We start from the raw sequence: 12,516 nt of genomic DNA, 5'->3' as shown, positions 1-12,516 counted from the left end.
GAAAATGAAGGAGCAATTTCCCAATGATTATACCATAGATCAGAGAAGGAAATGGCAACCCACACCAGGATTCTTGCCTAGAGAATCCTGTGGACAGAGGAGCCTGGTGGGCTGCTGTCCACAGGGTCGCAGAGTTGGACACGACTGAAGTGCCTTAGCATGCATGCATGCATTGAAGAAGGAAATGGCAACCCACTCCAGTATTCTTGACTGGAGAATCCCAGGGACAGAGGAGCCTGGTGGGCCGCTGTCTATGGGGTCGCATATAGTTGGACACGACTGAAGTGACTTAGCATGCATGCATGTATTAGAGAAGGAAATGGCAACCCACTCCAGTGTTCTTGCCTGGAGAATCCCAGGGGCAGAGGAGCCTGGTGGGCTGCTGTCTGTGGGGTCACACAGAGTCAGACATGACTGAAGCGACTTAGCAGCAGCAGCAGCATATCTCTAGTGGCTTCAGCCTGGTCAGAAGAAAAATGCCCCAAGAATCTGCTGCATTTCACGGCTAATCTTTTCCCACGTGTGGTTTGAGCAGTTGGGTCTCTTAAAGGTTTTTCAACATCTGAGTCGTCTAAGGCCTGGTTTCCCAGGAATCCTAAAACATTAATGGTTACTAAGAAGTCCATGTGATGGACCCTGAACCTAGTGTGAAAGGGAATAATCGGAAAATACTGACTTCACGTTTAGCATCTGTTTTAGCTTTCCACATTGCCTCACATTTGTCCACGAAACTATCCATCGGTGAGAAATGCAGAACATGATTCATCCTAGGACATGACACATATTTCCCCCACAGCTCATGCCCTAAGCCTGTTTAAGGTTCTGCTGGAAACAATGCCTTAATAGTTGTATCCTTTAAAATACTGAAAATAAAACAACTAAGACCCTTGGGCCCTTAGCTCACACATCTAGAATTTGGTTAACCTGGGAGGCTACAGACAGGATCTGCTGGGGCCACTTACTCTGCCTCAAGAAAAGCCCCAGGGTTGAGCAGTCACAGGGGACAGCAACAAAACAACCTTTACCAGCTGAACCTTCTCCATGAGCCTCAGAGCCAGTGCCCACATCCATTCACAACCCATGACTATACCACCAGGGTTAGTCACTGTAATTCTCAAACACTGTTGGTAGGAAAAAAGAAGTACAGCCACCATGGAAAACAGTTTGGCAGTTTCTTATGAAGTTAAACATATACTTATTATATGACTCAGTAATCCTACTCATAGTACTGACCTAAGAGAAATGAAAACAAATGTTCACATAAGGACATTGTACTTGAATGTTCACAGTGGCACTATTCACAGTAACTAAAAGGTGGGGAAAATCCCAGTGTCCATCAAATGGAGGAATGAATAAACCAACTGTGATGTATCCATATAATGGAATATTATTCAGCAATAAAAGGAATGTACTGATATACACAACAAAGATTAATCACAACAACAAAGATTAATCCCAAAAACATTATGATTAACTGGAAAAAAGCCAATCACAAAAGAATGTCTGCTGTATGATTCCATTTACATAACATTCAAGAAAAAGCAATAGCAGAAAGTAGATAAGTAGTTGCCAGGGGGCAGAGGGTAGGGGACCAGGACTGACTGCAAAGAGGCCCAAGAGAACATTCAGGGGTAATGAAAATGTTCTATGCTGTGACTGGACAGTGATTATATGGCTGTATAAATTTGTCAAAACTCATCAAATTAGAGATTTAATGTCAATGAATCTTACTGTATATAAATTATATTTCAATAAAGAGCTTGAATTTTTCCTTATACTTTAATTTACAAAAATTTCATAACAAGTGCAAATTAAAATAATCAGAAAGATTGTAGTTAAAAGATCCTATCAGCTAACAAATAGTTTCTACATGGAAACGCACTAGCTGGAATTCACCCCCTATCTACCCTCCTGTCTATTCTAACTGGGCTCACTTGCCTCCACTGAGCATCTTGAGTCACTCATGCAAGCAAGGTAAGCCTGGGTCGCCATCCTGGTTAAAGTAAGGGCTTTGCCTTTTCTGTGAGGGCGCTCCCTGATGGTAGACTTTCAGGGACAGCCATGTTCTCTCTTAAATCCATGACACCCACTGCTAATCCTGAGCCATCTGCTCACCTTCAAAGCCTAGTTTTTAGCAGGCTTTTACTCTTAATACTAAGAGTGGAGAAGGAAATGGCAACTCATTCCAGTCTTCTTGCCTAGAGCATCCCATGGACAGAGGAGCCCAGCAAGCTACAGTCTATAGAGTCACAAAGAGTTGGACTGGATTGAGCACACACACCCATTTAGCGAGGGTGGCTGAGACCGCATGGACGTGAGTCTGCGTGAACTCTGGGAGTTGATGATGGACAGGGAGGCCTGGCATGCTGCGATTCATGGGGTCGCAAAGAGTCGGACATGACTGAGCGACTGAACTGAACTGAGCACGCACACACGGCTGATACTAGGAGACCTATACCAGTTGCATGGTTATCTTTTTTGATTCTTGCAAAGTCAAAGCAAAAGCATCCTTTACACACAAATAAGCAGAAGAGACGCAAAATGGTCCAATAAGCCTACCAGTAAAACACCCATCACGAAAGAAAGATCAACAGCAAATCTGCTTCAATTATCCTGGCTTTCTTGTTATTTCTCAAACATGCCTGATACACACCCACCTCAGCGCCTCTGTTCTTGCCATTCCCTCTGCATGGTACACTCTTTCCCAGATATCCTCCTGGCCCACTCTCTTACCTCCTTCAGCTCTCTATCCAAACATCACCTCTTTAATGAAGTCTTCCTTAGCCACCCCATCTGAAGGTGCCATATCTCCCCATCCACATGCCTTACACAACTCAGCTTTATCTTCTCCTCAGCACTTATCACCATCTAACATGCTGTATATGTTTTATTTGTCCTGTTCATTTTCTGTCTCCTCCACCCTGCCCCCACCAGAAAACCAAGTCCATAAAGTTGGAGATTAGTGACTGCTCTGTTTACTGCTCAATCTCCATAGCCCAGAAGAGCACCAGCACAGAGTCAGCACCCCATAGGAGGTGCCTCAAATCACCTGTGCGTCGTGAGTATCTGCTGCACACAGATCAACAGAGACCTCGAGAGGCACCTGGTGCAATGATCCAAACCCACCCCAACCATACAGGTAGTACCACCATTAAACAGCCACACCCTTCACCAAATGCGTTCTCGGCATCGACTAGGTGTTAATTTTGTATTTATAATCTCCCACTGTATTAAGTCTGCATTAACCGGGGCGTGTAAATGAAGGGCCCTGCACCTGAACACTCATCTGGGACCTGCTGCTGTGGTACCGTTTCATGTCAACAGAGCCTAAGCTCTTAATCTAATAAAAGCCAACCTTTTGGAAAATTCTCTCTGTAGAAAATCAGGCAAAAGCATGGTCAGTGAAGAATAAAACTTTAAAATGTGGATAAAAGAAGATTAAAATCCTCTCACCATTTACAAATATACTAATTAGCATTCAGAAATTCTGCGTTAGCATTGAGCTGACATCCCAAAGACCCAGCTTTCAGGTTGCTAAGTTATCACTTAAAAAAGTAACACTGACTCACAGGGGTCATGGCTGTTCATCTCCTTCCAAGGCCCTGGAGTCACTGTATAAAAAAAAATATTAAATTTTTAACCACAGGATCGCCAGGGAAATCCCTATGTGATCTTTTTATAGAAAAATTACGACACTGCTGTCATAAAATGAGGCGGTCAGCACACTGCCCCGAAAGGTAGGGGGGAAAGTACTATATAGTATTAGCACTGCCCTAGAGGTCCAGTTGTTAAGACTCCACACTTCCACTCAGGGGGCATGGGTTCGATCCCTGTTCAGGGAACTAAGATCCCATGTGCCACTCACCACAGCAGAAAAAAAAAAAAGTATTGTAGTATCGATTTTTTAAATGTATGACTTTTTTTTGGTTTTCTTCTTTCAATCCAAATTTACTTTTTTACCTTACTGGTGTTTTTTTCTTTTATTGGCGTATCATTGATTTACAATGTTAGGTTAGTTCCAGATGTACAGCATAGTGAATCAATTACACATATAGACATATCCACTCTTTTTTAGATTCTTTTATCACATAGACCATTACAGGTTACTATGTAGAGTTCCCTGTGCTATACAGCAGGTCCTTATTACTTATCTATCTTACATACAGTAGTGTATACATACGGCAATCCCAATCTCCCAGTTTATCCCTCCCCTCTCCTTACCCGTGGTAACTCTAAGTTTGTTTTCTTCATCTGTAACCCTATTTCTGTTTTGCAGGTAAGTTCATTTTCTTATTTACAGTTTTCATAACTGTAAATTCTTTTGTTTAAAGATGGATGATACTTATATGTTTATATAAATCAATTACATATATTTATGTTACATTATATAAACCTCAGCCACCAGAAAAGCTGGATCTGCCCTGTACTAAGTGGTCAGATCATTATTCCCTTCTCTTTAGTTTCCTGAGTGCTTCAAACTTCTTGAAATTTTCTCAAACTCAGAGCATGTCTATTATCTTTATAACTGAGAGTGAAAACATTAGGAGGAAGAACAAAAGAATTCACTATGACCGAAACAGAAAAACGCAGATGGCTGCTCAGCTCTCGAAGGTTATGAACTCATCCACAAAGACACTGATGCCACCCACACTGCAAGCTCACAGCTCTACTCCACAATGGAGACACTGGGAGACCAACGACATGTAAACAAGTGAGGATAATAATCCCAATAATCCTGCCCCCAGAGTGTGTACAAGGTGCTGAAAGGTCAGAGGAGGAAGTGACCAACTCAGCCTTCAGTGATGATGGGATACAACCATGCCAGAGACAAGAGCTACTGTTCACCAAGCCCTTAGTCTATTCTGTAACTCCTCCCCTCCTCCCACAGCCTTCTGGAGTAAATACTGTGATCACTCCCCTACACACGGCTGCACTGAGGCACCAGACCACCTAGGCCTCATCACGGAAAACAAGATGTTCTCTGAGATGAACGAGGTCACCCTCATGTCACAGCAAGCAGTGGCTCCACCAAAGAACACAGCAGGGCTGGAGAGACAACACAGAAGCCCTGCAACTGACCTGACACAGATGCCTGGGGTCCAACACCAGGTGTTCATTCCCCCCTCATTAGCATCTTCTTCTAGTTTTAATAAAGGAGAAACTACAAGTTGTAAGTGTATTTCATGACAGTCACAACAATGCAGATCCTCCCACCAATTCTGAGGAACAAATAAAACAGCAGATTCTGTTCCAAAAATGCAGACAAACTTTTCCATAAGGTGAACAGCAGCCTCCCAGAGGCTTCTCTGAGGATCACACTGGTCCATCTCTTTGCCTCATCAGACCAGATTTCTGGAATGAAAGACTTGAGGGCCGAAAGATGGAGAAGGGACAAGGAGAAGGAACTTTCAGCCAACCCAGAAATACGTTTATCAGTTACAATGCTTGCATGACAGAGCTTGAGCAATTTAAAGTTTTTCAAGCTAAAACTGGAGCACTGCTCCTTCAAGAAAATCTAAATTGTTGATTCTAAGTTATCACATGTCCCCTTTACCAGAATATCAAATTTACTTATAAATAGAGATCAGTCCTGGATGTTCATTGGAAGGACTGATGCTGAAGCTGAAACTCCAATACTTTGGCCACTTCACGCGAAGAGTTGACTCATTGGAAAAGACTCTGATGCTGGGAGGGATTGGGGGCAGGAGGAGAAGGGGACGACAGAGGATGAGATGGCTGGATGGCATCACCGACTCGATGGACATGAGTTTGGGTGAACTCCGGGAGTTGGTGATGGACAGGGAGGCCTGGCGTGCTGCGATTCATGGGGTCGCAAAGAGTCAGACATGACTCAGAGACTGGACTGAACTGAACTGAACCTAAATGTATTCCATGCACAGACCAAGAACTTTAAGTCCTCCTTAAAATGCCTGTTACCCCTCTTCAAGGGCCATTTTCCATCTGGCACCTCTTCCTCCTTGATGCAACTGCAACTCCTACCACTGCGTAGGCAACATACCCAACAGGAACAACAGAAGTGATGCCTGAAGACTGGCCAAAACTGGTCTTGATCTATGGGGGACTTTCCTACCCTGACTCATGGTTCTCTCTTGTGCCAGTAAAGCAACAGTCCATTAGCTTCAGGCAAGATCATATGCTCCCTGCCTGTGGTCAGTGTTTACCCTGCTCATTTCTCAGCAGTTCCCAAACCAGATGACACGTGAACCCATTCTCTGAAACAAATGGTGCCAAAAATGATTCAGTCCTCATGGGCAGCCAGAACCCAGGCAGCCCTGACCTGCGCAGGCCAGCGCAGTGAGTGCTGTGCCTGCCGGTGGAGGAACCAAGGTGTGCCCCGCGCTACACCAGATCCCATGCTCGGAGGGCAGTTTCCTCCGGGTCTCACAATACCTCGTTCAGGTGAGCGCTCCCCTCAAGGGTATGAAAGCGTCCCATGCTAACAGGACCAATACAGCCGCTTTGGACGTCCCTGGTGGTCCACGGATTAAGAATCCGCCTGCCTATGCAGGTGGCCCGAGTTCAACCCCTGATCCAGGAAGATTTCACACGCCGAGGGGCAGCTAACTCTTACTGAGTAAGTGGGAGTCCTCCACCTCCAATCTCCCATGTGGAAAATGGCAAAATGGTAAAGGGCTACAGCCTCCCTGGTCACAAGGCAACGGTCTCTGGAAGATACCACCACAGCTGACAGCAGGGCCAGCTGGGCAGCGCTGACTTCCTCTCTCCAGTTCTGGTGGGACGCAGTGCAGTGGTGTCCTTTCAAACAAGCCAGGGTGCGAGGCCTCTCGGGAAGGTGGATGGGTCAGCGGGGAGGGGGCAACACTGCGGGTGGGGGATACAGGGTTTCTTTGGGGATGAGTCACATGGGATATGAACTGTATCTTAATAAAGCTATTATTTTAAAATATCAACACAATAAAAGGGCCGCACTGCAGGGGTCACAACCAGCTTGGAGAAAGGTTCCAGTGACAATGTACACACTGAGAGGAGAGGACAGTATTTAAGAGGAGACCACCTCCAAATGTGGCCACGGGAATGGCAGAAATGCACACAGGCAACTCGGAGAACCAATTCATGACCAGTCAGTGAAGCTGCTCAGTGGAGTCCGACTCTTTGCGATCCCACAGACTGTAGCCTACCAGGCTCCTCCATCCACGGAATTTTTCCAGGCAAGAGTACTGGAATGGGTTGCCATTTCCTGTGTGGATAAAAAGCGTTAACTTCTAAAGGAAGTTATTTATTTATAAAGAGGTAATAACTAAACACGTATGTGCAATTAAAAATAAATATTACAAGAAACCCAACTTTCAATACCTCTCTGTAAGTCTGCACACTTAAATTGTACCAAAAAACTCTTTTACAAATCTTCTCCCTGACATATTGGGCCTGTCTGATGCTTGGGAATAAACGGTGCTTCACCTACTCTCATGTCTCTATCTGTACACCAGGCATGGTAACTTTAAGGAGGTGCCATGAGATGGGAACACGATGAAAAATCCAGCCTCCTGCCTGGTTTACGGGTGGGTAATGCACTCCTCAAACGTGAGCGGTCCTCTGTCCACTGTCCCAGTTCCTACAGAAAGTCCAGCGGGAGATGGAGGTCAGAGGATGGACCTGACAGTGTAAGTGGATAAGGGCGTATTAAGCCTGCCCTGGTGGAGGGGGAGGGTGAAGAAAGGGGTGACAGGTAAAGGAACAGAGCGCCAAAGGACATCCTGTTCATTTCTTACAAAAGAGACTTTTAAACTGGTTATAAGTGTGATAAAATGACCACCATTGTTAGCTTGGGGTCTCTTCATCCTGTTGATTTTCTTCAATGCACTTTTCTATTCTTTCCAGAAATAGGATCAGGCTATATACGTTGTTTTGCCTTTCTTCCCGCCAGTAAAATCAGCTTTATTTTTCTCACCTAATGTTTAAAAAATACTGATAAAATACACACAATATAAAATTTACCTTTTTAACTATTTTGGGGTAGACAGTTCTCTGGCGTTAAGTACATTCACAATGTCGTACAATAATCACCACTATCTCCAGAACTTCTTCATTATCTCAAACTGAAACTCTATACATGTTAAGTAGTAACTTCCCACTCTGCCTAGCCCCTGCCCCCTGGAAACCACCATTCAACTTTCTGTCTCTATGATTTTGAGAAAATTATTCAACATTTGTCTTCTGTTTTGCCACTTTTTCCCCCCAACTATACTATATGACTTAGACAGCCTGCTACATCTATCTATATATGATTCCTTTTAAAGGCTGTGTAATAGTCACACAAAATCGTAATGTATTTATCTACTTCCCTATCGACACTATTTCCAACTTTGAAATTACAATAATAATGCAGTGAGCATGCCTGTATCTGTCTTTGCATACCTGTGAAGTATTTCTGTAAGAAAAAGTCCTAAAAGTAGAACTGCCACTGGGACAGAGCAGAGATTTTAAAAGATTGCACCTATTCTTTACTCTGACCTGACCCACAAGGTATGCAAGCTACTGCATCCTGGAGCACTGGGGTAACATTTTTTACCAGGAAAGTTAACCAGGCAGAGAGACAAGGAAAAACGTGTCTTCAGAGAGGTCCAGCCGGTCACTACTACAGTGACATGAGTGGAGGGGTGGGGGCAGCAGGAACCAGCATTTGCCGGGAGCCTTCTCCGTCTGCATTCTTACCTAAGGAACAAAGGAAGAGATAGCAATCTTCTTCATGTTTATTAGAAGCTCATGTGTAACAGGGGTTCAAAAGAAGAAAAATCCTTAAGCTTTTAAAGAAAAACTGAGTGCCTTAGAAAACTCTCTCACGCTTCTCTGTCATGTTTCATACCATAGAAATATTTCAGGTAACTTTGTAAGCTTATGAATTTAATATCTGGTTACTGGAAGACATCAAAACTAAAGGTAAAAGAGAAGGAGGCAACACACCCTCCCAGTCCCAAGCTTGGGAGTTTGCTGGAGGGAGGATATGACAGCAGGAAGAGCCGCCCCCCAACAAACAGGGCTGTGACCCCCAGCAGGCCATTAGGACTGCAACTAAGCTGATCTCTCCATCATCTCACCGCCTGGGCTTCCTCTTCTTATGAGTCTCTCTGCATCTGTTTGTCCCAAGAGGGCAGGTGGGAAAACATCCTGACAGCCCCCAGGCTCCAGGGCCACTAAGACATCAGAACTGCCATCTCCAGACACCTGTCTCACCTGGAGTGACCTCATTAACGTCATCTCCCCTACTCAGTGGCACACATGGCAGGGCACAGGGCCTCCTGTCTTCTGCACTGCACCCACAGAGCCCAGCCCACACAGGGGAATTAAGGAGGGAGGGGAGAAGATAGAGAAGGATCTGGTGGAGGGTGAGGTGTAGCACGCTGTAGCCCCCCTCAACCCTTGAGGGGGCAGCTGACCCCGGAGAAAATCTGAGACAACTGTAGGCCTCTGTCCTGAAAATGCATACCCTCCCTGAACTCTGCATAACATGCGTGGAGCTGGCGAGCACAGACCCTCTCTTCAGAACCCCTAATACACAGAATCAAATTACAGGAATGAGTCAGATACTAAGTCTTCAAAACAAGTCAGAACAAGGATGTTTTGTTCATAAAGTCAGATACAGCTGAGAAGACGTGAGTTGACCTGCCAACAATTAAATATAAGGGATGATCAAGCCATCAAGAAGAAATGTACCGCAGGTAATTGGTAAGGTGGGAGTGAAGCCTAAGTGAACCTAACTTGAAAACAGATTTGGAAATTAGCTGCAAAGGAAAGAGCAGATGGCACTCCAAGTAACATGCAAAGAAAGAAGAGGTCTGGGTCAAGATGCCTGTAAATGAACAGCCTGTGGGCAGAGGGTGCAACACTAGTGAGAGGAGGAGGTCTGTGAGGAGACAAGGAGCAAAATCCCTACATTCTCCTGGAGGCCAAGGGTAAGACTCACTGTTCCACATGGAAAATCTGGACCATATGACACAGAGGGAGGAGGAGGGTCTTACACTGTGCGGCCCTACAGGTCCCTGAGAGTCCTCAAGAGTTCACGGTTTGGGGCTCACTTCTGATTGAGTCCTGGCCACTCCATCACAACTTCTTCACTAAAAAGATACACAGGTGTCATGACCCCTTCAAACGTGGCCACCATTGTCAAAAGGTCTCAAACACAGGGTGTGATCAGTAAAGGCCAGAATGTGGTAACCCCTACAAGATAAATGACAGATGTTTCAACAGATTAATTACAAAACAGAGTGACCATATATGTATCTCCGGGAGTTGGTGATGGACAGGGAGGCTTGGTGCACTGTGATTCATGGGGTCGCAAAGAGTTGGACACGACTGAGCGACTGAACTGAACTGATATACGTATCTAAGAGACACTTCACCAAATGCAATTGCAGACTTTATTTGGATCCTAGTTTGAACAAACTGACCATTAAAAAAAAAAAAAAACCAATGAAACAATCAGGGCCATCTGACCATGACTAAATATTTGAGAAAAATCAAGAAATTATGGCATCACCGACTCAAGGGACATGAGTTCAAGCAAACTCCAGGAGATAGTAAAGGAGAGGGAAGCCTGGTGTGCTGCAGTTCATGGGATGGCAAATAGTCGGACATGACTCTGTTAGTGAACAACAACAAACAAAAGGCCTACTGGTGTAGAAACTGTGGGTAGCCCCTTGTCTTAGTGATATGCCATGAAATACTTATGGATATTATAGTTTGGGGACAGGCCTCCTAAAATTTCAACTTTTTTTATAAGGGGAGGAGAGGAAGGCAGAGTGTGAAGATCGGATAGGAGTTCCTAACTGCAGAGGCTGGTGATGGATGGATGGTTAACAGACCTAAACCACCTTATCCATCATTTTTGGAGACTCTTTTCCTTCAAATTCTGAGGATTCTGAGGTAAACACTTAACTCAATTTTGGGGGAAAAGGCTTCTTCCTTGCTACCAGAATATACTGCAAACACTAGAACTGCTTATTGCTACTTGGTATGCAAATAAAAATATAATTTATTTAAAAAACAAAAATATGCTTTAAAATGTAATCACATGAAAGCAATCATTTACTATACAAAAATGTGTTCAATGTCTTTAAGGTGATTACCCCACGAGGTAAAATAACTTCACTTGAAGGAAAAATTCATCCCCAGCGCATCCTTCTTGAGCCAAACAATGGAAAATTTTCACCTCAGCAAGCTGGCCTTGGGGAGGCTCAGTCTTAGCCCTGTTGCCTAGCGACGGGTGACATCTTCAGTGCTTACAGAAGTCTCTGGCACCCCTTGCACCCCTCTGCAAAAAAGACTGGCTACAGTTCATCAGTCAGTAGTCATGCCTTCCTCAGACCTTCCACTGCTCAGACAGATAGAGGGCTGGTGGATGTCACCTGCAAAGCCTTGAGACGAAAAGAAGTTTATTACATCTGCTAAACTGGCTTTTACAACTGTATCAACTCCAGTCCTAGCTCTCATCCGTCCGATTCCTAACAATTCCTGCGAATTCTACTCTAAAGTCTGAAGTTACAAAGCAGGTAAACCAAGTAGAATACCAGCTAACCATTCAACTTTTTCCTCCAGAAAAAACTACCAAGTGATCAACTGGTTTATTACGTCAACATGATCACGTATTCATTACGCCAATTTGATAAAAGTATATATCTTGCTCAGGTTTCTAATTTTGGTAGTGGTTAAAGTTAAAACAATAACAATACCAGACTGAAACTTCTCTTTAAATCCTAAACACCAGGTTACAGGATGAAATTACACAAACTCCACAAGAGCAATCTATGTAAATAAGCATTTTAGTTCCCTTAAAATGTTACCCTGCTAAAAATGCAAATACAGCAAATAATTAAATACTACAATTCATGAAAACTACTGTAATCATGGTGCTTTATACAAAGTATCATAAAACTTGTGATCTGCAACATTTTTTGTTATCACTTTTCAGAACTTTCAGTGCTTAAAACTATTCTTTCACATGATTTTATCTTATTCTTGTTCTATGTACATTTCACTACCAAAATGTTTCATTCCAAGCACTGATTAGTTTTACTTCCCCAGTATCTAAGAGCACTAGATTTTACTGGTTTCTACATTTTCTTTTCACAATATTTGGACTCATTTTTCTACAATTCGGCTATAAGAAATTGAATAAAATCCAAAAACTAATCACTTGGACGCAAGAGACAAAATGCAGTCTGCAATCAACGCAACGTGAAAGATCTGCACGCTCCCTCCATGGTGAAGCTTATCACTATGAAGAAGACGTCCCCGGATCCATTTTAGAGCTTTGGGGGATAAGACGGTTAGGTTTGCAAATACCCCCTCTCCCCCCGCTGACACCAGCTGACAAACCCAACTGACATTCAACACTCAAAATGGCTGCACAGCTGCCAGCCTCAGGTAACCGTACCTGAGGCACTGAGTTCTCCAGCAGAAGACTCAGGGAGACTCCCATCAATAACCCGAGATATCGTGGACGCCAATGTCCTGGGGAGACCTCCCTCAACGACCCAG

General features: G+C 44.1%; 1 protein-coding gene across 3 annotated transcripts in view; it reads right to left on the bottom strand.

Moving 5' to 3' along the window:
* Positions 1-12,516, bottom strand: part of IP6K2 (inositol hexakisphosphate kinase 2) — a 24,073-nt gene that overhangs the window by 11,068 nt on the left and 489 nt on the right. Inside the window, exon 2 of one of the 3 annotated variants that reach the window (XM_010851898.1) lies at positions 9,999-10,094. The exons of 1 other annotated variant lie outside the window; for it this stretch is intronic. Coding sequence is in view for 1 of the 2 variants with exons in the window: in XM_010851896.1 (XP_010850198.1) it covers positions 3,570-3,578 (9 nt within the window). In the remaining variant the exon portion in view is untranslated. Of the gene's footprint in view, positions 1-3,569; positions 3,842-9,998; positions 10,095-12,516 lie in introns of those variants that run through there. One more of the 3 variants, XM_010851896.1, reaches the window with a different exon arrangement.

Source organism: Bison bison, unplaced genomic scaffold, assembly GCF_000754665.1.
Source record: "Bison bison bison isolate TAMUID 2011002044 unplaced genomic scaffold, Bison_UMD1.0 scf7180017864304, whole genome shotgun sequence".
Classification (NCBI taxonomy): Eukaryota; Metazoa; Chordata; class Mammalia; order Artiodactyla; family Bovidae; genus Bison; species Bison bison.
This window is presented reverse-complemented; position numbering and strand designations above follow the sequence as displayed.